General features: G+C 44.8%; 2 protein-coding genes across 2 annotated transcripts in view; both read right to left on the reverse strand.

Moving 5' to 3' along the window:
- Nucleotides 1-7,835: 7,835 nt before the first annotated feature.
- Nme5 (NME/NM23 family member 5) lies at nt 7,836-21,716 on the reverse strand. Its single transcript, XM_021215103.2, has 6 exons — nt 21,695-21,716; nt 21,193-21,402; nt 16,404-16,609; nt 14,716-14,816; nt 11,942-12,060; nt 7,836-7,980 (listed from the first exon to the last, which is right to left on the reverse strand). Exons 2-6 carry the CDS (start codon nt 21,319-21,321, stop codon nt 7,900-7,902), a joined length of 636 nt encoding a protein of 211 aa, XP_021070762.1. The 5' UTR covers nt 21,322-21,402; nt 21,695-21,716; the 3' UTR covers nt 7,836-7,899.
- Nucleotides 21,717-22,822: 1,106 nt separating this feature from the next.
- Nucleotides 22,823-25,623, reverse strand: part of LOC110333213 (bromodomain-containing protein 8-like) — a gene marked incomplete at its 5' end in the record, with an annotated part of 19,413 nt that continues 16,612 nt past the window's right edge. Inside the window, 2 exons of the mRNA XM_029546736.1 lie at nt 22,823-22,904; nt 23,418-23,595. Coding sequence (XP_029402596.1) covers nt 22,854-22,904; nt 23,418-23,595 — 229 coding nt within the window. The remainder of the gene's footprint in view (nt 22,905-23,417; nt 23,596-25,623) is intronic.

Raw genomic sequence — 25,623 nt, forward strand, 5'->3', positions numbered from 1 at the left:
CTGTCTCGAAAAACAAACAAACAAACAAACAAAAACAAACAAAATAAATAAATTAATTAATTAAATAAAATAAAATAAAAACCCACAATGGAGCTGACACATCTCTCTCTTGGAGGTAGAACCATAATGCCATCATCAAAATCCCATTAGCTTCAGCGGCCCCTGGAAAGACAGGAGTCTTCCTATTATGTCTCAGTTTATGGCTTTTATTGAAAATGCAATCATTGTGACTCTGTCATTAGGGAAAAGTGTCCTGGGCTTTTGTTTTATTTGTAGTTTGGAGGGTACAACTCAGGACCTTGTGCTTGAAAGGCAGGTGCTCTACCACCAAGCTATGTCCCCAGCTTGTCTCTGCTTCGAGACAGTCTTGTTATGTAGTTGTGCTAGCCTAAAACCAGCTATGTAGGTTAGAACTCACCTAAAACTTTCAGGAAGGACTCTGTACCTCAGATCCCTGGGCAGGGTGGCACACATCTGTTATCCCAGCCCTGGGGAGACAAAAGCAGGCGAAATCTCTGGAGTTTCTTGACCAGTCTAGCTTAACTGGTGTGCTCCAGGTTCAAAAGAGGGTGATAAGCAACTTCGGAAGAGCCTTGATGTCAACCTCTGGCCTTCTACATGCATGCTTGCTCATGTGCATACCTGCAAACACATATGTACATTATGTAGGTGTGGGTGGGGGTATGTTGTGCACAAGCTCGTGTGGCCAGTAGGATGGCTCAGCAGATAAAGGCACTCAGGCCTTATGATCTGAAAATCAGTCCCTGTAATTCAGATAAAGATTGAAAGAGAACCTCTCCATGTTGCCCTTTGCCCTCTATACAAGCTGTGGCGTGCCACGCCCCCCAACCATACACACACAAAATAATGATAATGATGGTAATAAATACTTGTACTCAGACTCAACAGATTCGAAAAAGCAAGCCCAGTTACAGAATGCCCTATGATAAATATTCTAATGGACTATCCAGGGCAGAGACCCCAGGGGTTAAAGGCAGCTGCGTCTGTCTGCGCGGGAACGGCAGAGCGAGCAGCAGTTCCAGAACAAGTAGGTGCTGCCTGCCCTCTGCTTACGGGGTCTTTTAAAAATCCATGCTTCTTAGTGGGAAGGTAAAATCATGACAGGTTGTGGGTGCAGAAATAAGGTTTTTGTTCCTCTAACAGTTGACAACAGAGAGCAGGCTTTTCCATTGAGCCTTGGTCAATCAGGTGTGGGGGGGTGGGGGGGGCATAGAGGGAAAACTGGGAAGTAGTAGTCTATAATGGCTTTCTGTGTGTGTGTCTCTGTGTGTGTCTCTCTCTCTCTTTCTCTCTGTCTTTTTGTCTGTCTCTGTCTCTCTCTCTCCCCCCACCCCCCATACACACAGAAATAAAATCCTTTGCCTTGGGCATAAAGGTCACATCACTACGATAAGCTGTCATTTAGCAGAGGAGGAAATTGAAGCTTCACTTTCTTCCGTGGCACGAATGGGGTTGATGACAGCATTCAGTCAGTCATCGAGAGGCCAGCTTTACCAACTTTGTTTTGCAAAACAAAACCATTCACGTTCACACTCAGTTGGTCATTTCCATAGATTAACACAAGAGGCCCCTGGAGAGCAAAGCGGCAGGGACAACTCTTCCTGGGAAATGAGGGGTTAATCCGGGGCCAGCACAGTGGGGAGCTTTGTGTGATCTTTTGGGTCTTTGGCAACCTACATTTCCCATCCCTCCCAGAGCCCCTCTCTCTCACCTGCGTCCTCAGGTTGACGCTATAATCTCTAGAGTTTGGAGGGCAGGGCTGGGTGAAAGCTAAGAATGTGTCTGCCCATCATGTATATGATTCTCCTTATATCAAAGCTGGGGAGTGTGGTATGGTAAGAGAAACCGTAACAAGAATTCATGAGCAGTGTGTTAGTCAGGGTTCTCTAGAGAAACAGAATGGATAAAAGGAATGGTAGAATTATATATATATATTTGAATTTGTTAGAGTGACTTACAAGCTAGGGTCCAGCTAGTCCGACAGTGGTTGTCTCCCAATAGACAGTCTGAGAATCCAGATGAAGCCTGAAAAAAGTATCAACGCAAACATGGACAACTTTCAAAGGAATTTATGTGAGTTATATAACTTGCCAAAGAAAATGATGATGATGGTCTTGCAAACTTTATATGACCCAGCACAGGGGAATGCCAGGGCCAAAAAGTGGGAATGGGTGGGTAGGGGAGCAGGGGCGGGGGGTGGGGGGAGGGTATAGGGAACTTTCGGGATAGCATTTGAAATGTAAATAAAGAAAATATCTAACAAAAAAACATAAAAAAGAAATTAAAATAAATAACGAAAGGAAAACAATAAGATGAGATAGTAAAAATTTGTAGCATTCCTCTTTCAAAATATCTGTTAAGCCCATCATTTATTTGTATTCACAAATAAGAGCAGTGGTGTTGACTAGGGCTAATGCTAAGACTTCTGATGTGGTACATTGCAGATGGAATAAATCATAATATTCTGGGTAGAGGCCCATATCAATAAAAAAAAAAAAAAAGAAAGAAAAAAAAGAAAAGAAAAGAAAATGATGATGAAGGCCATGGGCCTTAACTCTTCCTGGGATGAAGTCTTCACTGTAGCCCAAGCTTCATATTCATGGCTTCATATTCAAGCTTCATATTCATGCAACAGCAATGTGAATCTGTAAACTGAATAAACCCTTTCCTCCCCAACTTGCTTCTTGGTCATGATATTTTGTGCAGGAATAGAAACCCTGACTCAGACAATGGGTGTTTTCTTGCATATTGTCTGTGCACCAAATAGGTGACTGATGCCAAAGGAGCCCAGCCAGAAGAGGGTTCTGGATCCATGGGATTGGAGTTGCAGTCTATCCGTCAGATGGGTGCTGAGAATCAAACCCGGGTCCTCTGCAAGACCAGCCAGTGCTTTTAACAGTTGGCCCAGCTTTTTACCCCTAATCCTGATTCTTGACATAGGCAGGGGCCACTTGTGCTGGCTAGTTTTATTAACTTGACACAAGCTAGAGTTATCCGAAAAGGGAACTCCAATTGAGAAAATGCCTCCATAAAAGCAAGCTGTAAGGCATTTTATTTTATTTTCTCTTCTTAAAGGTTTATTTATTATATATGAGTACACTATTGGTTTCTAGAGACATACCAGAAGAGGGCATCAGATCTCATTACAGATGGTTGTGAGCCACCATGTGGTTGCTGGGAATTGAACTCATGACCTCTGGAAGAGCAGTCAGTGCTCTTAACCGATGAACCATCTCTCCAGCACAATAAGGCATTTTCTTAATTAGTGATTAATGGGGGAGGGGTTAGCCCATTGTTGGTGGTGCCATTCTTGGGCTGGCAGTCTGGGGTTCTAAATGAAATCAGGCTAGCTGGGTGTGATAGTACACTTCCAGAACTTAGGAGGCAGAAGCAGGTGGATCTCTGAGTTCAAGGCCAGCCTGGTTTACAGAGTGAGTTTAAGGACAGCCAGAATTACATAGTAAGACCCTGTCTAGACTAAAACAACAACAAAAGGGGTGGGGGAGAGTGAAAAGGAAGGAAAGAACAAAAGAAAAGAAAGGCTGAGGACTGGAGAGATGGCTCAGTGGTTAAGAGTACTGACTGCTCTTCCAGAGGTCATGAGTTCAATTCCCAGCAACCACATGGTGGCTCACAACCATCTGTAATGAGATCTGATGCCCTCCCTCTTCTGATGTGTCTGAAGACAGCTACAGTGTACTCACATATATAAAATGAGTAATTTTTTTTTCTCTCTCATGAGCCCCAGGTTGGCCTGGAACTTGATATGTAACTAAGGAGATAATGATCTTGAACGGCTGGACTTTTTGCCTTTCCCTCCCAAGCATGACACCATGCCCAGCTTTATGTGGTACTATACTGAACCCAGTGCTTGATGCTTGCTGGGCAAACTCTACCAACTAAGCTATATCCCTATACACAAGGGTATTCATTCCTCTACTCTGTGACATGCTTATTTCACAGCCTTGCGGCAACTATGTAGAAGTCATGGCAGGGCTGGGATGCAGGAAGCCCTGGGCTCGACACCCAGCACCACATAACCTAGAGGGACTGCTGCCCTCCTGCAGTCCCAGCATGCAGAGGGGGAGAACCAGGAACTCAAGGTTATCTGCTGCTGCATGTCTGGGCAGTGTTGGGATACATTAGACACTGTCTCTAAAAAAGAGAGAGAAAGGAAGGAAGGAAGGAAGGAAGGAAGGAAGGAAGGAAGGAAGGAAGGAAGGAAGGAAAGAAGGAAAGAAGGAAAAGGAGAGGGAAAAGGAATAGAGAAAAGGTGAAATAAAGAAAAGTAAATAAGAAAATAAAAAGTGAAAAGGGGGCTGGTGATGGTCAGAGGGTGAGGGTGCCTGCCACCAAGCCTGAAGGCTTGAGGGTTCTCGGAGCCCACAGGATAGAAGGGGAAAACTGATTCTCCATAGCCCGCTGAGTTCTAAAGGTTTTTTTTTTTTTTTTTTTAGATTTATTTATTATATGTAAGTACACTGTAGTTGTCTCCAGACACTCCAGAAGAGGGCATCAGATCTTGTTATGGATGGTTGTAAGCCACCATGTGGTTGCTGGGATTTGAACTCCGGACCTTCAGAAGAACAATCGGGTGCTCTTACCTAGTGAGCCATCTCACCAGCCCGCCCGCTGAGTTCTATAGCACTGTGACATTTGCACACCACCCACACTAAATAAAGAAATGTTAAAGAGAAGAAAAGACTGTAGCCAGGTGTGGCAGCTCAGGCCCACAGTCCAGTCTTCAAGAGGCTAAGGCAGAAGGAACAGAGCTGGGATACCTACGATGCTGTCTGGACAGCAAAAGTGCAAAGGCTTGGACTCCATCAAAAGACCCAGATCACAGGGGCCGGTGCCTGGGGTGTAGAGCATCAGTGCACCAATCTGTAAGAGGAGGCAGGGTTCCTCCACCCATTTTAGAAAGCTGGACAAAACTGTGACTTCACTGATGGGATGATGGCCTTAACACTAAGACTTCATTTAGGATGCATTCTGTGTTCTCTCAGGTGTAGGACTTTTCTTTCTCAGCCATCCTTGAAAGAATGAATAACAGTTTGCTCCTTGAATGCATATTGAGTCCACACCTGTAAGGTGAAAACAGGTCAAGCTAAACTGGAATCTGGAATCCTCATAGCAACCACACTGTAATTGGGCTGAGGATGGGGGTCTGTGGGTGGGGCAGGGGCGAGGCTGACACAAAGGCCACCACGGAGGAAGCTGAAGCAGCACTCATTCCCAAAGCTTCCACTTACAGACTGCTTCAGGCTGCTCCTGGTGTAACCATCATATGGTATCAAAAGGCACTGACCAGATAGATATGCTAAAGACCCCTTGAAATGCTGGGAAGGGTCAGAAACACTGGATAGGGGCTGGTGAGCTGGCTCAACAGGTAAGAGCACTGACAGCTCTTCTAAAGGTCCTGAGTTCAATTCCCTGCAACCACATGGTGGCTCACAACCATCTGAACAGCTACAGTGTACTCACATACATAAATAAATCTTAAAAAAAAAAAAAAGTAAAAGAAAAGAAAAGAAACACTAGATAAGCCGGGCATGGTGGCGCACGCCTTTAATCCCAGCACTCAGGAGGCAGAGGCAGGCAGATTTCTGAGTTCGAGGACAGCCTGGTCTACAGAGTGAGTTCCAGGACAGCCAGGGCTACACAGAGAAACCCTGTCTCGAACTCCCCCCCCCCAAAAAAAAAAAAAAACACTAGATAAAGTCCAGAGAGGTTGTCATTCTGGCTCCATCATAAAGGCTACCCAGAAGGATCAGGGTTCTACAATCTTTAAGATTTATTAAGCATCCTTCTCCACAGGGGAAATGTTTGTTATTTTTTCTTTTTAAAATGTGAGTGTGTGTGTGTGTGTGTGTGTGTGTGTGAGAGAGAGAGAGAGAGAGAGAGAGAGAGAGAGAGAGAGAGAGAGAAGAGCGCCTAAGGAAATTGGTTGGTTCTCTCCTTCTACAGTGGGTCCCAAGAATCAAACTCAGGTCATCAGGTTTGGCTGCAAGTGCCTTTACCCGCTGAGCCATCTTGTCAGCCCCACGATGCTTATTCATATAAACCGACTTGGCGGTCTGCATTCCTGATTATGCTGAGGAGTAATGAGCTCCTAGCAAAGCAACTGAGGACACTAATTGAGTCATCTATGTGATGCAGCCTCAAACTGGGAAAAGTGAACCTTGACAGTGGTCAGCAGAGGACTCGGAAATTAGCTTAGGGTGACCTGCCATTGCTGGTTTACACTTGTTGAGGAGGTCTCTCTCTCCCAGATCTCTGTCCCAAAGCTGCTCCGGATCCTCTTCTCCTGCTGTCCTAGCCTTGCCTGTAAGGCCACGCGAGTAGTTGATGCTCGCGCTCACCGAACACAGTTGGTTTGCGAAGGCAGACAGGAGATGGGAACTTTGAGCCTTAAGGAAGCCAGACTCTTGAGAAGCAGTTCCCGACCTCAGCCCTGAAATGCCGATGAGGCAAGTCGGGGAGAAAAGGCGGTTTTTATGATTCCAGTGCTTGGGCTGTTGGCAGGATTAGCTGCCGCCTGTCTGCTAGCTGCTCCCGCCTCCCCCCTCCCCTCTCCCCCCACCCCTCCCCCTCCTCAGTGTGCTGTGCTCCACCACACATCAGCTGCTGTTCAGGAAGCCTGGGGACCAGACTCCCCTTGGAGCAGATGGCAGCGGCAGGGGGTGGGCTATAAAAAACAATTTGGTCTGGGAACAAAAGGCATCAATCAGGGCAGGCAGCGTCTTCAGACTTTGATTTGGATGAGAAAGGGAAAGGCAGAACTCCAGGCTTCCATTCCAGGAGGATCAGTGGGCCGGTTGATAGGAAAGGCGCCCGCCTGAGCGGAGGTCCACTGCAGGCATGTCTGTGGTAAAGTCAGAAGTCGTCTCACAGTCTGTATCTGAAACTGCCAGTGGACTCTGCTCTAGAAGCCAGCTTCTCTGTAGGCCTGAAAGTCCCTGATCTCAGATGTTTTTCAAAGACACTGTATAGACTCAGAGGCACAGAGTAAACTCAGCCCTTGCTAATGGTGAGGGAATCAACCGCAGAAAGACTCAAGAGCGACGGAGATGGCAGAAACCACAACTGAGACCTGGGCCATGACTGAATCACAGTTCGATCTGAATAGTTCCTACAAGGAGCCAACTGAGAAAGAGCAGGGTCAGTATTTGGGGGTACAGACTTCTCAACATATATTTGATAATTTCAGTTCAAGCTGTGTCATGGTGCGATCCAGGATGTGGAAGGAAGCTCGCCAGTGCAAGGCTGCTCTGGACAACTTAGTTAGACCCGGCCTAGAGTAAAGAACAAGGATCTAGCTCATGGGGGGAAGAGCTTTAGGTAAGTCCCATGAGCAGGACTGCATGACAAAACTAATAATAATATGAACATGAAGAGGAAGAGGAGAGCATTTCACTCTGTAGACCAGACTGGCCTCAAACTCACAGAAATCCACCTTCCTCTGTCTTTTGGATATTGGGTTTAAAGTCCTTTACTAGTGGCAGTGGTGGCTCTTGCCATTATTCCAAGCACTCAGGAGGCAGAGGCAGGCAGGTCTACAGAGTGAGTTCCAGGACAGCCAGGGCTACACAGAGAAACCCTGTCTTGAAAAACAAGACCTAATTAATTAATTAATGACTTAGTAGCAAAGAATGCATACACTCTTGCAGCAGACCCGGTGTGGCTCCCCAACCTTTGCCTGGTAACTTAAGAGCTACCTGCAACTCCAGCTCCACGGGACTATGCCCGGCTCCTCAGGTTCCTGCGGACACAGGCAAGCATACACCCACACAGAGACACATATCTGCTTTTAATGTAAAGAACATGCTGAGTGGCTTCTTACAGTAAGGTAACTTGGCTCTCGCTCTGAGGAGCAGACTAAGGCTCTTCTGTCACTGGGAAATGACAAAGTTTAGGTTTGTTGGGATTATTTTTCACCAGCCAATCAGCAAGCCAGATCTATGGAAAAAGAAAAACTAAAGTTAATATACATTTAAATATTTCCTTTTGATGTATAATGAACCTATCGACTGAAAAATTAAAAATCTTAAAAATAATTTTTTTTTGAGACGGGCTCTCACAGCCGAGGCTATCTGGAACCAGGCCGGCCGTGAACTCCTAGAGCTCTAGCTGCCTCTGCTCCCTGAGTGCTGAGTTGAAGGTTCACTCAGGGTGGGGGTGGAGGTGTTGCAGTTCAGCTCCTAAGTCTGTTCTGCATACCTGATGGGTCAGTAGCTTGGTTACAATACACTCTTGTTTCCTGTCTGACCTGGTTTTTGAGTTGTGTTGGAACTAAGCAGACCCCATAACAAGCCCAGTGTAGACGGTGAACTAAAGCAGGAGGAGATGCCAAGAGAGCAGGGAGGAGCGGAGGCTAAGTCATTAGAGCTGTAGAGATTCCAGCAATCACAGGCGCGCGCGCATGCGCGCGCGCACACACACACACACACATGAGCACACACACATGCACGCGTGAGCACACGCGCGCGCGCACACACACACACACACACACACACACACGCACAATCTCAAGCCTTTTAGGGTTTGTGGCCAACCTGGATAGTGTTAAGGCCAGCCTGGTTTACAAAGTGAGTTCCTAGACAGTTAGGGCTATACACAGAGAAACTGTGTCTTGAAAAAAAAAAAAAAAAAAAAAAAAGCCAAAGAATAAAAATAAAGGCCCTCTGGAGAGACAGACAAATAGACATAGACACACATACAAAATAAAAAATTTTTAATAACTAAAAATGTTTTAATAATGAAAAAAGATAGGATCTGGGATTAGACAGCTGATAGAGTGCTTGCCTATTAAATACAAAGCCTTGGGTTTGAGCAGAACCTGATAACCTGGCACACATCTGCAATCCCAGCATTGGGGAGGTAGAAGCAGATCTGAGTTTAAAGTCGTCTTGGGCTACACAGCTAGTCTAGGCCAGCTCAGGATGCAGGGAATCCTCTCTCACAAGACAAACAAACACACAGTATCAGTGATAAGTGGAGGGCCAGAGAAGCTCAGCAAGTCAAAGTGCTTGCCATAGAGCCTGGAGATCTCAGTGAGACGCTGAGGACGCCATGGCTGAAGGAGAGGGACTTCTCCAACTCCACATGTGTGCTGTGCTACACACAACGAATAAGGAATAAACAGATGTAATTGTTATAAAAAACCTGGAGGCTAGAGACAGACAGGGCTCAGCAGTTAAAAAGTACTGGCCATTCTTCCAGAGTTCCTGAGTTCAATTCCCAGAAACCAGAAAAACAAGCAAATGAAATTAAAAAAGAAAGAAAGAGAGAAAATTTAACAGAGGATGAAAGGCACACAGGCCTCGCCTTCCTAGGGATTCACAGGAAGCTGATGGCTGATGGCAGAGGGAGTAACCCTGTCTTCAGTGACAGCCCTGGGTGAGGTACCCTCGTGCGTTTAAACAAACCCTCGCCCTGCCTGTGTTCCTGTGAACAACCCTAATGACACCCAGTCAGTCAAAACAAACAGAGAAACATGATAGTATCAGAAAAGCTAACTGGAAAGAGGAAAGGGGTCGGCAGGAGGGGGTCAGAGGGACAATAGCAACTAAGAGGAGTGTGCACACATTTGTGATCAATACATTATCTACTATAGGCCTGCCAGGGCTAGACAGAGAGACCTTGTCTTAAAAGCAACATTCAAGACCAGCCTGGGCTACAGAATGAGATCTTGCCTCAAAATTAAATAAATAGTGTCTGAAGGCACGGCTCTGCTATTAAGAGCACATGTTGGTTTTGCATAGGACCTGGGTTCAGTTTCCAGCACCCACATGTCTGCTCACAGCTATCCACAGCTTCAGCTCCAGGGAACCCAATGTCCTCTTCTGACTTTTCCAGTCACCAGGAAAGCATACAGTACACAGATATATATATGCAGGCAAAACACTCATCCACATAAAACCAAATAAGTGAATTTAAAACTATATACTAAATAAATAATCAAAATCAAAAGGAAAACCTTGAAACTCTTACCACTTCCGGTCTGTAAAACTGTCAAGTACAGGTCTAAATTACAAAGGAAGAAGGAAAACTGTCTTTGTTGCAGATGGCAATGATGCCACACAGGAACAAATCTGATCCAGAGAACAGTTATGGTGCCTGGAACCCCAATACTTAGGAGACTGAGGTGAAGGGGCCTAGGTCCAAAGCCAGCCTGGTTACAAAGCACTCACCCCCCCTTTCTGTCTCTGTCTCTGTCTCTGTCTCTCTCTCATGCACTCTTAAGCTCACACGCACGTGCACACACACACACACACACACACACACATACACACACACACGCATGCGGTGAACCTGAATACAGACGTCACAAACTCCCGGCAGGATGCTCTCAGCATCATGAATATGCAAATCAGCCATCTTCACATCTACTAGGGAGCTGATAATGAGCAAGAAACAACAGAAACATAGGAGCAATGGCCATGCAAAGAGAAATCGGAGCCCTCATACCATGCAAATGGGAAGGTAAAATGGAACAGCCGTATGTGGAAAAGCTTGAGTGGTTCCTGAGGAGGTTGAACAGTAATTGCAGTAACAATAACCAAGCCAAATAACTGCATTCCTATATATTGACACACAACTGAAAACTGGAACTCACACAATCATGGTCCACAAATGATACTGCAACACTGCACATACTAGTCAAGAGACAGGAAGAGTTCTACTTGTGGCGACACAAAATGTGCTATATGCATGTAACCGGACACTACTCACCCCATGGGAGGGATGGGATCGTGGCACACACTTACCACTACTGCCTGGCTAACAAAACACTTAGTGAAATAAGCCAGACATAACTTTTTCTCCATGTTGGAAACTTGTCTTAGAGTTTCGTTGCTCTGAAAAGACATGACCAAGGCAACTCTTATAAAAGCTAAGGAGCAACAATTGTCCCAGTAGCACCTTCTCTTCTTGACTCTAAAGCCAGAGTCACGTGTCTGAAGCTGCAGAGCTCTGATGCTTGCTTGACGCCCTGTCTCTGTAGACTGACCTTGGACTCAGAGATCTGCATGCCTCTGTCTCCTGAGTGCTGGGTGCTGTACCACAGTGACCCCAAAGCCCCAACTCCACAGCGACACACTTCCTCTAACAAAGCTACACTTCCTCCAATAAGACCATGCCATCTAAAAGTGCCACTTCCCATGGGCCATCACAAAGTGAACCCACCGCTTTGGCTATACCCAGCAAGTGCCCTGCTATCAAACCACACCCCCTAATGACATGTGTGTTGTTGGGAAGGCATATGGGTCAGAGCACACCTCTGGGGGTCGGAGGACAGCTTTTAGGAGCTGATTCTCTACTTACATTCTGTGGAACCCCAGGAGGGAACTTAGGTCAAGAGGTTTGCATAGTAAATGCTTTGCCTCTCTCTCCAACCCCTCCCCAGCCCCCAACACACATCATTGCTGGGATAGGGGGTTGTACTGGGTGTCTCACTAAATAGCCTTGACTGGCCTGAAATTCATTCTGTGGACCAGACAAACCTTGAATTCACAGAGATCTGCCTGACTCCACCTCCCAAGTACTGAGATTAAAGGCACTGGCCACAATGACCAGCCCACCTTTTTAAACTTTTATTTTGAGACAGTGTCTCACTAAATTGTTCTGTTTGGTTAACTTGGAGCCAACACATAACCCAAGCAAGGCTCAGAACCTGTTAGTCTTCAGACTGAAAGAATGAATATTAGCTTGGCATGGTGGTGTCTTTAATCCCAGCCCTCAGGAGGCAGAGGCAAGTAGATCTCTGTGAGCTTGAAGTCAGCCTGGTAGACACAGTGAGTCCAAGAGCAGCCAGGACTGCATAGTGAGACCCTGAGTCACAAACAAACAAATTTACAGTTTTAAATATAAAAAACAAAAACAGTAAGTATTCTCTAGTAAGAATAAGAAGGTATCTTACGTAAGGGTCTGGTGGCTTTTGCTTACAAAGCTCCGTGAGTCCTTGAAGTAGGGTTGGTGCTACATACAAATTTAGATAGTCCTTAGCGGCTTGTCCAATTGGAATGGGTTCAATAATCACTGCAAATACAAATAAGCTCTCACTAAAAAACAAATATAAGTGATTAAACATAACACAGCTATTAAAGGGGTGCCTTCGAGAGTTTTTAACTGTCATGAGACATTCGGAAGCTTTACATTTGAGTTTTACATCTTACATTTATTTTTAAAGTATTATAATTGACATTATTACTGGCTATCTGATAGAGTCTCACTGTAGTCCAGGCTGGTGTGGGACTCACTAGGCTGGCACCAAACCCACAGTGACCTTCCTGCCTGGTCACCTGAATGCTGCGAGAACAACTGCTTGCCCACGCTTTAACTGTTTTCACAGTGCTTGCTGAATTTGTGATTATACATGGAAATAAATATAATTTAAAATTAAAAAAAACAAAAACAAAAACAATAGCCACCACACACAAAAGAAGAAAAGCAATCCAAACCAACGCTGGCAGTCACTCAGAAAAGGCTGGCATAGATGAATCAAAGCAGGCTTACCTGTGGATAGCATATTGAGACCTTGCCTCAAAACAGAGGACTGGAAAAACCAGGCGGCAGTACGTGCCTGAAATGCCAGCGCTTAGAAGGTAGAGGCAGGAAGATCAGTGTTCAAGGCCAGCTAAGACATACAGGCCTGTCTCAAAACAAAATAAAAAATAAAAAAGGAGGTCTGGGGAGGATGCTCAAAGGTTAAGGTCAATTTTTCTTCCAGAGGACCCAAATTCAGATCTCAGCACTGACATAAGGTGGTTCACAACTGTCAGTAACTCCAACTCCAGGGATCCAGTGCCTTCTGGCCTCTGAGGCCATCTGCTCACACATTCACATAGACATAAACAAGTATAAGATAATCTTAGAAATAAGTAGGTAAATAAAGGAGGCCCAGGTAGCTCACTGGCAACGGTTTGCCTGGGTACGGAGCCCTAGGTCCACTCCCCAGTACGTAAAAGACAACGTACTGTTTCTTAGTATATTTGCTTTTTAAAGGTTCACTAGTCTCATGACTTCAAATAGGAGAAAATAAGAAAAGATGTGGAATTATCATTTTCACATTGACTCAGGACTTTCTTGGCTTGTTTTGTTTGGAAAAAGACATGTTTACTGAGTGCAGAACAAAGAGACAGAGGCCTGGTGCATTACACTTGTTAATATGCTCTACTTGTTAATCTGTTGCACTTGTTAATCTGTTGCACTTGTTAATCTGTTGCACTTATTAATCTGTTGCACTTGTTAATCTGTTGCACTTGTTAATCTGTTACACTTGTTAATCTGTTACACTTGTTAATCTGTTACACTTGTTAAGTTACTACACTTGTTAACCTGCTGCATTTGTTAATTTGGTAGCTCTTTTAGGCTCCAGGTACCAACACATTTCTGAAGCTTAGTGGGTGATTAAGGAAGAACTGCAACAGCACAGGAGAAGAACAATCCTAAATATATCTAGATCAGGAGAAGGAAAGAAAGGAAGAAACTGGCTCTCTGGAGCGCAGCACACTTTCTGTAGGTTACTTCACTACAGAATACTTTCTGTAGGTTGCTTCACTTTTCCACTTTTGCCTTCAAAACTTGTTTTGCTGTTTGTTTCTGCTTAAAAAAAAATACTTGGGGCTGGTGAGATGGCTCAGTGGGTAAGAGCACTCAACTGCTCTTCCAAAGGTGCAGAGTTCAAATCCCAGCAACCACCTGGTGGTTCACAGCCATCCGTAACAAGATCTGACTCCCTCTTCTGGAGTGTCAGTGTCTGAAGACAGCTACAGTGTACTTACATATAATAAATAAATAAATCTTTAAAAAAATACTTATGTGTGTGAATGTTTTGCCTGCACATATGTACAAGCACCAGCTATATGCTCGGTGCCCAAGGGGGTCAGAGAGGGTGTAGGATTCCCTGGAATTAGAGTTATGAACCATGGTGAGCTGCCATGTGAGTGCTGGGAACTGGACTCTGGTTCTTTGCAAGAGCAGCGAATGCTCTTAGCTGCCGAGCCTTCTCTCTGACCCTTGGCTTTGCGTTTGTACTACTGAGGCGGGTCTCTCTCTGTAGCCCTGGCTGGCCGGGGACTCACAGAGACCTGCCTTCCAGATGCTAGGAGTTTGTTTTGTTTGTCGTGAGATAAGGTCTGGAGATGTCTAGAGGAGCTTCCCATGGGGCTAATGTCTGATCCTCCTGCCCTCACGCCGTAGGGTCCACATTAGGATTATAGTCCTGTGGCCCCATGCCCCACTTTAGCATGTGCTGAGATTCAAACCCAGGACCTTCCCAGGAGCTCAGCAAACGCCCTACAGAGATGCATGCCTCTAGCTTCAAGTTTTTGGTTTTTGGTTTTTGGTTTTTTTAAGATTTATTTATTATTATACACAAGTACACTGTAGCTGACTTAAGACAAACTAGAAGAGGGAGTCAGATCTCATTACGGATGGTTGTGAGTCACCATGTGGTTGCTGGGATTTGAACTCAGGACCTTCGGAAGAGCAGTCATTGCTCTTACCCGCTGAGCCATCTCGCCAGCCCCTAGCTTCAAGTTTTAATGACTCACAACCTGAAAATATACTAAAGCATGTTTGGAGGAAAACACTATATTCCTTCCCAGCCATGTTTTCAAGATACAACACCAACTTTAAGAGGTGGACAAATGGGAGGTGCAGACGAGGAAGCAGGCACAGCAAAGGACTCACCGTCTGGAAACATGAACCTGATCTCTCGCTCTGAGGCGGCGAAGTCATTGCTCCCATGAAGTGCATTCCTGAGCTCATCTGTACCGTATATCGCCCTTAAGCTAGAGAGAATTCAAGATGTTGTCCTTCCATTCTGACACTGTTTCCTTCCTGCATAGCAGAGAGCTTGGCAGAGGTCAGAGGACTACTCTGGGAGTGGATTTTTCCCTTCCGAGTCATGGGTCCTGAGTTCAAATTGAGACCCTTCTACTTGGCAGCAATCATTTTACCCACTGAGCCACCCTCCCAGTCTTTTTTTTTTGGTTTTTCNAGACAGGGTTTCTCTGTGTAGCCCTGGCTGTCCTGGAACTCACTCTGTAGACCATGCTGGCCTCAAACTCAGAAATCCACCTGCCTCTGCCTCCTGAGTGCTGGGATTAAAGGCGTGCGCCACGATGCCCAGCTTCCCAGCCTTTTTCTACCTGTTTTTGTTTTTTTTTTATAGAGAAGTCATCGCTAATTTAATCTTAAGCTTTTAATCTACTTAGAGGAGGGTCAAATACATTTCTGTATGCCAGTAGCATCCTCTATGGAAACAGGCCTTCTCTAAGGAGAGAAAATATTTTGAGAGAAGTGAAAGGGAAATATAATTCACAACTGCAACAACTATTTCATTTCTAGAAACTAGTGCTCATGTTGAAACGATGAATTTTTTATTATTTATTTATTTCTTTATTTAGACAGGTTCTCAATGTATCCTTGGCTGGCCTGGAACTCTCAGAAATTTACCTGTCTCTGTCTTTGAAGTCCTGAGGCTAAAGGTCTGTACCACCATGTCCAGAAAACAAATTTTAAAAATTCTTATTTTCCTATTAAAAATCCTGCTTCAGGGTCAGTGAGTTGGCTTAGATGCTGCAAAAAGCACTTGTCACCAAGCCTGATGACCTTAGTTCTGGAACCCACATGGGAGAAAGGAGAAAAGAAAATCCCACACGTTGTATTCTGACCTCCACATGTGCAAGACACACATGCGCACAAATAATAAATAATAAATAATAAAATGTACTTTTACAAATCCTACTTCATAGTCATGTGTTGTGGCTCATGCCTGTAACCCATCATGGATTTCAGGAGTTGTGGGGTTGGTGGAGGTGGCTGAAGCAGGAGGATTGTCACAAATTCAAAGTTAGCCTGGGCTACACAGTGAATTACAGCCCAGCTTAGGCTAGACCTAGTCTCAAAAAAATATTAAAACAAATAAACAAAAGCAGGGTGGTTGTAGTGTACTCCTTTAATCCCAACACTTGGAGGCTGAAGCAGGGGGATCTCTGTGAGTTTGAGGTCAGCTTGGTCTACAGAATGAGCTCTAGGACAAGACAGGGCAACAGAGAGAAACCCTGTCTCAAAAAAAAAAAAAAAAAAAAAAAAATCAGTAACTCCTACTTTAGAAGCAGTTTAATGCAAGGCTAACCAGCCATGAGTGAGATGTTCTCTGACACCTTCTGTAGCACTGGATAGTAAAATAGACATGAAATGTTGAGAATGTCAAATCCACTGCGCTATACCAGAGAAAAGTGCACTTGGGAAGCCTGCAAGTGGAGCAGGCTTTGTGTAAGGATGATGGGCTCCAGCTTTCGTATGTTGTTGGGGGTTTTCACACTTTAAGGCGGCAGGTTTCAGTCCCTCTAACCACTCTCAAGGGAAATTACCTGTCTGGGTGTGTCTCCTTGGCTACTAAACTGTTACTTGGTCCCATAAGTTCTTTCCAGTAAGAGATGGCATTATGTCTAGCTAGTATCATAGCAACAAGAGGTCCAGAGCTCATATAAGCTGTTAAGTTTGGGAAAAACATTTTCCCATACTGCTCCACATAAAAATTACTACAGTGCTCGGGGCTCAGGTGTAGTTTCCGTCTCTGTAAACAAAACAAAGTCGACAAAAGCATTTAAAGTGACACCTCCGCAAAAGCTCACTGAATCATTAATAATTCACCAGGCATGGCGGCACATGCCTGCAATTATCTTTGCGTTATTATACAGAAAGTAAATGGTAATTAAATATGTTCAGAGGAAGTATTTATCTCACTTAAAGAAAATGATCCCTGGACCACTGCCAAGGCTAAGGTTCTAAGTTCAATCCCTAGAATTAACACAAAGGGAAGAAAGAATAGATTCCCTCAAGTTTTTAGACCACAACACATCTACTGTGTATGTGCATACATATATAATCACACATGAGTAAATATAAAAACTTTTGTTGTATTTTGTTTTTTGTTGTTTGTTTGTTTTGGAAGAGGATTACTCTGTGTAGCCCTGGCTATTCTGTAGACCAGGCTGGCCTCAAACTCACAAAGATCCAATAGCCTTTGTCTCCCAAGTGCTTGGATTAAAGGTGTGTGCCACCAGCACCTGGCTAAAAAGAATTTTTTAAAGAGTGTTTGCTAAGCAATGCTGAGGACGAGAGTTCAAATCCTGGAATCTACATGACAAGTAGGGTACCCGCCAGGTACAGGGAATTTGATGCCATCTCCTGACACCCATGCACACATGTCTCTGTCACTCTCCCTCTCCCTCTCCCTTCTCTATCTCCCCCACACCCCTGTCTCACACACACACACACACACACACACACACAAGGCTAGTTCCAGAGTGGCTAGGGTTACAGAGCAAGACCCTGTCTCTGAAACAATACACACTAGTTTGCCTCCAGACATGGTATTACAGGGTCTAGAGATCCCCCGGACCTCACATAGGAATATTCTGATAAACTCGATAGCCAGCTGCCAAGAAATCTAGCTCTCACATGACTCCTTGCTTATAAGGAGTCCACCCCAGTTCACTGTGTCCAGTATACAAACTGTTTGTTTGCTTGTTTTGAGACAGGGTTTAATTATGTAGCCTAAGGTGGCCAGTGTAACCCTACCGCCTCACTCTCCCTAATCAGGGACTGCTTGCATGCCCAACAGTCACGTGCCCTTGCTTCACCCAACAGTCACGTGCCCTTGCTTCACCCAACAGTCACGTGCCCTTGCTTCACCCAACAGTCACGTGCCCTTGCTTTGGGTGCTAGATCCTACTGGCTGCTTTAAAATGAAATCAGGTGAAAAATCCTTTGAAATTAATTTGAGAAACATCGATACCAAATCCGTGCAATAGAACTCATAGTTTTCAACGGGGAAACGGCTGCCACCTGCCAGACAGAGGGAGAACTTTTCAGAGCTTTGTGAGACTCCATCGTAATAAAGCCAGACAAACCTTAAAAACAACCTCAGCTTCATTATATGAAATAGCTAGGAGAGTCAAATTTCTTGAGTTAAAGCCTAGGACAGTGATTACTAGGGGCTGGAGGAGGTGGAGACACAACACACCTCCTGCCTTTCTAAAATTAGTTCCGGGACCGAGAGGTGGTTCAGTGGGTTCACCTTCACACAGACATACATGCAGGCAAAACACCAATGCACGTAAAATAAAAAATATTTAATGCCACACATTGTGCCTTAAAAATCGCAGGGCTGGTGAGATGGCTCAGTGAGTAAGAGCACCCGACTGCTCTTCCAAAGGTCCAGAGTTCAAATCCCAGCAACCACATGGTGGCTCATAACCATCCGTAACAAGATCTGACGCCCTCTTCTGGAGTGTCTGAAGACAGCTACAGTGTACTTACATATAATAAATAAATAAATAAATAAATAAATAAATAAATAAATCTTTAAAAAAAAAATCGTTTAAATGGGGCTGGTAAGATAGCTCAGCAGGTAAGAGCACTGACTGCTCTAACGAAGGTCCTGAGTTCAAATCTCAGCAACCACATGGTGACTCACACCACCCGTAAAGAGATCTGATGCCCTCTTCTGGTGAGTGAAGTCAGCTACTTACGAATAATAAATCTGTGGGCCAGAACAAGCAGGGACTGAGCGATTGGAGTTGATCTGAGGGAGCAGGGCTGACTGGAGCAAGCAGAGGTTCTAAAAACTCAATTCCCAACAACCACATGGAGGCTCACAACCATCTGTACAGCTACAGTGTACTCACATACATAAAATAAATAAATAAATCTTTTAAAAAATTGTTTAAATGGTACAACTGATGTAATATATATTTTGTGAAAACAAAGACATCACTGTGGTCGCAGCAGTAGCATAGACCACAGTCAACCAGTCTAACGTTCACTCTGACATAAGTGTCTACTAGTTGTTTGCTATATTGTCATTTTGAGTTCCTGGGGTGTCCTGGAATTCACAGAGATCCACCTCCCTTCGCCTCCTGAGTGCTTGGATGAAAGGTATGTGCCGCCATGCCAGGCTCTTGAGTTTTAATTTATAATAAACACAAGCCATTTAATTATAAAGCCTATTGTTGGTGGGTGTTTTGTTTTGTTTTGTTTTACTATGGACTTAAGATTAGAGAGATGGCTCAGTGAATAGAGGAGTGTTGAACCTGTAAGTGCCAAATGTAAGGACCTGGGTTTGGATCCCCAGAATTTTCCTAATGGCCAACGTTGTAGAGTGGATTTGTAACCCCTGTATACTATAGAGAGGGTATTTGGAGATGAGGCGCCATCGAGGCTTATGACCCAGTTAGTCTCGATGTCACACTAGCAAACGAGGGAGCCTGTTCCAAACAACAGAAAAAGGTAAGGTCTGGGGCCTGAGGTGACTTGTACACACACTACACACACACACACACACACACACACACACACACACTACACACACATACACATTACACACACACACACACTACACATACAGTACACACACACTACACAACAGTACACACACACACACACACACACTACACACACACACACTACACACACTATACATACACACACACTACACACACACACACACACTACACATACACACACACACACTACACATACACACACACTACACATACACATACACACACACTACACATACACATACACACACACTACACATACACACACACACATACCACTACCACATATACACATAAACACCCTCCACACCTCCCCAAACATATAACCATACCACACAGCACACACATATCCATTTACCCCACGCACCACCGCAAGCAACCACACCCCCACACATAACCACACCTACACCCACACCCCCACACAAAGATACAGATCTTTTTAAAAAGGACTTAGCCAGGCAGTGGTGGCACACACTTTTAATCCCAGTACTTTGAGTTTAGGCCAGCCTGGTCTACAGAGCGGGTTCCAGAACAGCCAGGGCAACACAGAGAAACCCTGTCTTTAAAAATAAATAAATAAATAAATAAACATTGTAAGTGTGCAGGGTACAGAAGTCAGAGCGCCCTCATTTTTCTAAAAACAAAACAAACAAAAACAAACAACAAAACAACCCTACCAAACTTAAATTAAGTGAGGCTTAATGAGTGGGACAGTGTGTGTAATCCCAGCACTCAGGAGCCTGAAGCAGAATAATCATAAATTTGAAGCCACATGGCCTACACAATGAGGTCCTCTTAGAAAACAAATCACAGGGAAACACCTTGATGCTGGTTCTCATGAAAGAGGCAGGAGGTCACCTGTGTTGGAGGGCATCCTGAGCACCACTGAGCCATCTCTCCAACCCTCAGTTTTGTTTTGTTTTGTGTGTGTGTGTGTGTTTTATTTTAAAACACAAAAATAGATAATATGATACTATATAAAAAATTTGCCAGGCGGTGGTGGCGCAGGCCTTTAATTCCAGCACTTGGGAGGCAGAGGCAGGTGGATTTCTGAGTTCGAGGCCAGCCTGGTCTACAAAGTGAGTTCCAGGACAGCCAGGGCTATACAGAGAAACCCTGTCTCGAAAAACAAAAACAAAAACAACAACAACAACAACAAACCCTCTAAATGTCTGCTGGGTGTAGTGGTGCTCACCTTTAATCCCAGCATGTGGGAGGAAGAGGCAGGCGGATCTCTGTGAGTTCCAGGCTACTTAGTGATTTCCAAGTCAGCCAGGGCTATACAGGGAAGTCTTTCTTGAAAACAAAAACCAAACCAAACCAAACCAAACCAAAACAAAAATAAACCTACTGACACTAGGAACCAAAGTATGCACAGGAATATTGCACATAACTTAGCAGAGATGAGTAGGTTTTGATTTAATGATCCAGAATGTTAGAGTCACTCAGGAGAAAGAATGTAGTTAAGTCATTGCCTCTCCCTAGAGCTGACGTGGGAAAGAGAAGGGAAGGAAAAGGCAGTTGGCTTCTTTGGTGTCTTACTCTACATCCTTTGAAGTGTGAAAAAACTTGTCTGTAACTTGTTTGTTTTTGAGACAGGTCTCCCAGAGCCCAGGCTAAACTTGGAAGTCAGTACATAGCTGACCTGCCTCCAGCGCCTGATACCGAGATCACAAGCATGTGTGCTTACATGCCCAGGTTATATATAACCTCTATAGTTAGAAATGTAAACTTAGAGTTACTAAAGATCTAAACGGGTGGCTACATTTATATAGGAATAAGGAAAACTAATAAAAGAGACGGCAGACGTTACCTGAATAATGGTGAATCCAGATCCCAGAATAATATCCTGTATCTCCTCTTCTTTGTCAACAACATCTGGCTTGATAAGGGCTAGGGTTTTTTCTACATATATCTGAGGCAGGGGCATTGATACCTCCATTCTGGCGTTTTCCGGTACAATTTACAAATCTCCTAACCAGCTATCCACAGCAACGACACGAGTTCCCGTCCCAAAATCAGCCTGTGGCAAAATTTGGTGCTAGATTTGATTAATTTATAAAAACGGAAACTGCTATGTTTTTCTACGAGCAGTTTTGCAAGAGTCCGATTTGTACAGCACGCAAGGGGAGCCCTAGCCGCTTGACTGAGGCTGGAGGCTGGATGGTCAGCGTCGCTCTCCAGGGGTAAAGGAAGGCCCCTAGCCGGCTGTCCTAGTGAAGGGGCCCCTTTGTCCAGGCTTAAGCAAGACAGGAAGGATGTGTCCCCGAGCCCTCGGGAACTCTCCATGCAGGACCCTCCCAAGCAGTACTTACCTCCGTTCAGCTGTTGTCAAAGCCCGTTGCTAAGAGACCCAAAGNGGGGGGGGGGGGTTCCTAACGGTGGCTGCAGAGGGCCAATTCCAGCCGCGTTTTAAAAGGCTCTGGTTAGTTTTCATCTAGGGCAACAATTAGCCGTGCACATTTTATTCTTTTTGAGTCTTATATAGCACTACACACATTTCTGATGTTTCCCACCATAATTTTAAAAACATATTTACTGCGTAGTGTGTGTGTGTGTGTGTGTGTGTGTGTGTGTGTGATGTGATGTGGAGTTAAGAAAACAACTTTGTGAAGTTCTTCTTCTGTTTCTGTGGTTTCCAGGGATGGAACTCAAGTGGTCGTCTTTACCCTTTGAGCCTTTGCGCCAGACCTCTAGATGATCTCCCTTCTTCGTGGTACCTGCTTGAAGGATGCGTGCCTTATCCATGCTCTGTAAATGACATAAATCAGACACCTCTGTGGGTCCACTCCAGTTCCTCCTGGACATTATATGAACGATTAACGGCAAGCTTATTTATTTACTTTTTCTTTCTTTTTTTCTTTCCCTTTTTTGGGGAGGTGGGTGGTGGTGGAGGTGGTGGTGATGCTTAGGCAAGCAATTAACCACTGAGCTACATCCCCAGCAAACACCTTCTGTGCTTCACCACATGATGCTGTGCCCTCTAGTTCCAGCTTCTTTAACCATTTAGAAACCGCCTTTGCAAGACCTGGTGGTCTGGTGGTGGAGCCCTCTCATCCCAGCACACCACTGGAGGCAGAGGCTGGATGCAATGGGGATTTCCAGGAAAGTCTGGCTTTTCATACTCTGCCTCAAAAACCAAGCAAAATCTCTAGTTTGCGAAATATTTATTTATAGAGAAACAAAGGTACAATCAAATTACTTCTAAGTCTATGCAACAAAAATATGAGCAATATTTACATCATAAATCTAGATCTTGGTACCCCACCCCACCCCTCTATTACATCTGCAAGCACCACTGGCTTCTTAGTTAGGAAGCAAGGCATTATCATCCTTATTTGGAAAGGTAATAGAGAGAAAGTCTTTGCGTCTTCTCTGGCCAGTCCTAAGAAGAGCTGTAATCTGAGAAAGAACCAAACATGTAGTTCCAGGCTAACAAAGTCAGCTTCCTTCATCCGCTGGATTAGCTGCCACTCATTCCAGACTACTCAAGTCCTTCCTTTTATCCAGCCAAGTACTCAGAACCTACAGGAGCAATGCACAGACAGGAAACCATGAACCTTGAGGCCACAGAGGAAGTGTATGCAATTGTATTTATTTTATTGGCAAACAGATAAAGCTACACCTTTTAAAGTTTGATGCTTCCCAAAAGAGGAATCCTTACACGTCTCCTTGAACTCACTCTGTCTTCTCCAAATATGGGAAATATACATGTACATTAATGTCATCAGTTGCAAGAAATGAGACATGGACAGTGGGGTCCAGCACCCAACTTGCTTTTAGCCTTACAGCTCGGGCCTCTGAAAGCAGACCTGCCCATTTAGTCACCCCACTGTGTGTTAAATCTGGATCCATTAAGACAAGGAGCTTCCCCATCCCAAGAGCACCGGAGTCCTTCAGGCCCTTCAGTCTCCTCTGAAGATAAACTCTAAGACACTAGGTCACCTCCACACCATCTGGAGCTATCACTCAGGCTTCAGAAACCCCATTCCAGAAAGCACGGTTCCCTGCCCTGCAGCGCTCCGTGTTGTGCAGTACCTGGATCTGCTCCAAGACTTCCCGCTGCATCTCCACAGCCATGTGGTATATGTGATGGTCAGAGTCGTTGTACATCACGGCATTTTGGAACATCAGCATTAGATCCCTCTGGAATTCAGCCATGGTGTGAATGTGTCCCTTAGACAGATTCCTCTTCAGGGTCGTTAAGTCCATGGGTCTGCAGGAGCCAGAGGAAATCAAGCCTTAATATGTAAGGTCTAGTGAACTAGTATTTTGGAGATGAGGCGGGAAGATTCCCATGAGTTTGAGAACAGATTGAGGTACACAGTGATTCCAAGTCAGTATGAGTGAGACCCTGTTCCAGAGCAGATAGGACAGGCAAAAAACTGTAGTGCCTATAGCAAGCTCTAGAGAACTGAATCTCAGTGAATTAGCAGCAACACTGTTTTGTTTTGGTTTTGGTTTTATTTTTGTCAATTTGATTCAAGCTGAGATCATCTGAGAAGAGGGAACCTCAATTAAGGAAATGTCTCCATTAGCATGGCCTATGGGAAGGTAGGGACTGCTTTGTTTGTTTTGTTTTTGTTTTTTTGATTAATGATGTATGTGGGACGGTCCAGCCCACTGTGGGTAGTGCCACTCCTGGACAGATGGTCCTGAGTTCTGTAAGAAAGCAGGCTGAGCAAGCCACAAGCCAGTAAGCAGCATCCATCCGCAGCCTCTGCTTCAGTTCCTGCCTCCAAGTTCCCGATCTGAGTTCCTGTCCCGACTTCCCTGGATGATAGCCTACAAGTGGAAAGATGGAGTAAAATCTTTTCTCCCCCAAGCTGACTTTGGTCACGGTGTTTACCCCAGCAATGGAAAGCAAACCAGAAGAGCAGCAAAGATATCAACTTTCTTAAAATAGCTACTGATTACATCTGATTCTCTACAGAGGCGAAGCACTATGCTGTGCACATTCTATAGTAAATTAATCTCAGTATGCACACAATGCAGGCATTACTTATCATCATCAGTTTAGAGGCACTGGTTATTGAACCTAGGATAGCAGTTCTCAACCTGTAGTCACAACCCCTTTGGGGATTGAATATCAGATGTCCTGCACATTAGATAGCTTACATTACAATTCCAAACAGTAGCAAAAGTACAGTCAGGATCTAGCAACAAAGTAATTTTATGGTTGGGGGAATCACAACATGAGAGACTGTGTTAAAGGTCACTGCATCACGAAGGTTGAGAACCACTGCCCCAGTGCCTTACACCACATCCTATGTACATAGCTTCCCAAGAAACCCTTAGCCCAGCCCTCCTTTTACATTTTCACAGACAAGATCTTATGAGGCTGCCAGGCCAGCCTTGAACTTGCTCTCCTACTGCACTGTCACAGGGAATTACCCTCTCAGGCTTGCTGACCTGAGGCCCACTCTGACTACTGTTTTTGACATGGGGTTTGCTGCGCATGGTGGCATCCACTTTCAACCCAGCCCTTGGAAGGCAGAAGCAGCAGGGCGGTCTGTCTTGCCATTGTTTATGCTGGCCTTCACCTGGTGATATTCCTGCCTCAGCCTCCAGAGTAAGAATGGGTACCACGGTGAGGCCTGAAGAGATGAAGCACTGCTCCTTTCTGACTGTAACCATGGGAGCACCAAGAATAGGAAAAGGATGGTTCCTGATGTTCTAGAAACTTAATAGAAAAAGGCACTAGAGTTGAAGGCAAAGCTGCTGAGAAGTGTTCCTGAAAGATGCCTCAGAAGACAAAGAGGAAGCCTATTGTGGAAAACAACAACAACGACAATAAACCTTCACACTATCACAAGGAACACACACAGATGTACAGAGCTGAGATTCCAATGGCCAGATGGCAAGAACAGTTGGCGACTTCTGTGTACTTTGCAGAACTCAAACTGGCATTTGTGGTCAGAATCAGAGGTGTCACTGTTGTGTTTTGAATGCAAAATATCCCCTAAAGTCCATGTGTTTGAACACCTGGTCCCCAGCTGATGGAGTCACTCGAGAAAGCTGTAAAACCTTTAGAAGGTAGAGCCCTGCTGCAAGAGAAATGTCATGGGGGAAAACAAACTTCTGTTCTTGTTCTCTCTTGCTCTCTCTGCTCTCTCGGTGTCTGTCTGTCTCTCCCTTCATCTCTGTCTGTCTCTGTCTGTCTCTGTCTCTGTCTCTGTCTCTGTCTCTCTCTGTCTCTCTGTCTCTCTGTCTCTCTCTCTCTCTCTCTCTCTCTCTCTCTCTC

Source organism: Mus pahari, chromosome 15, assembly GCF_900095145.1.
Source record: "Mus pahari chromosome 15, PAHARI_EIJ_v1.1, whole genome shotgun sequence".
NCBI lineage: Eukaryota > Metazoa > Chordata > Mammalia > Rodentia > Muridae > Mus > Mus pahari.

Excerpts from the sequence above, each read along its gene's own strand:
- Nme5 (XM_021215103.2), bottom strand. The coding sequence starts at position 21,321 with ATGGAGGTATCAATGCCCCTGCCTCAGATATATGTAGAAAAAACCCTA. Across the intron at positions 16,610-21,192 it reads CTGGATTCACCATTATTCAG|AGACGGAAACTACACCTGAG; the intron begins GTAACGTCTGCC and ends TTTTGTTTACAG. Across the intron at positions 7,981-11,941 it reads AAAAGCCACCAGACCCTTAC|ATCTGGCTTGCTGATTGGCT; the intron begins GTAAGATACCTT and ends CTTTTTCCATAG.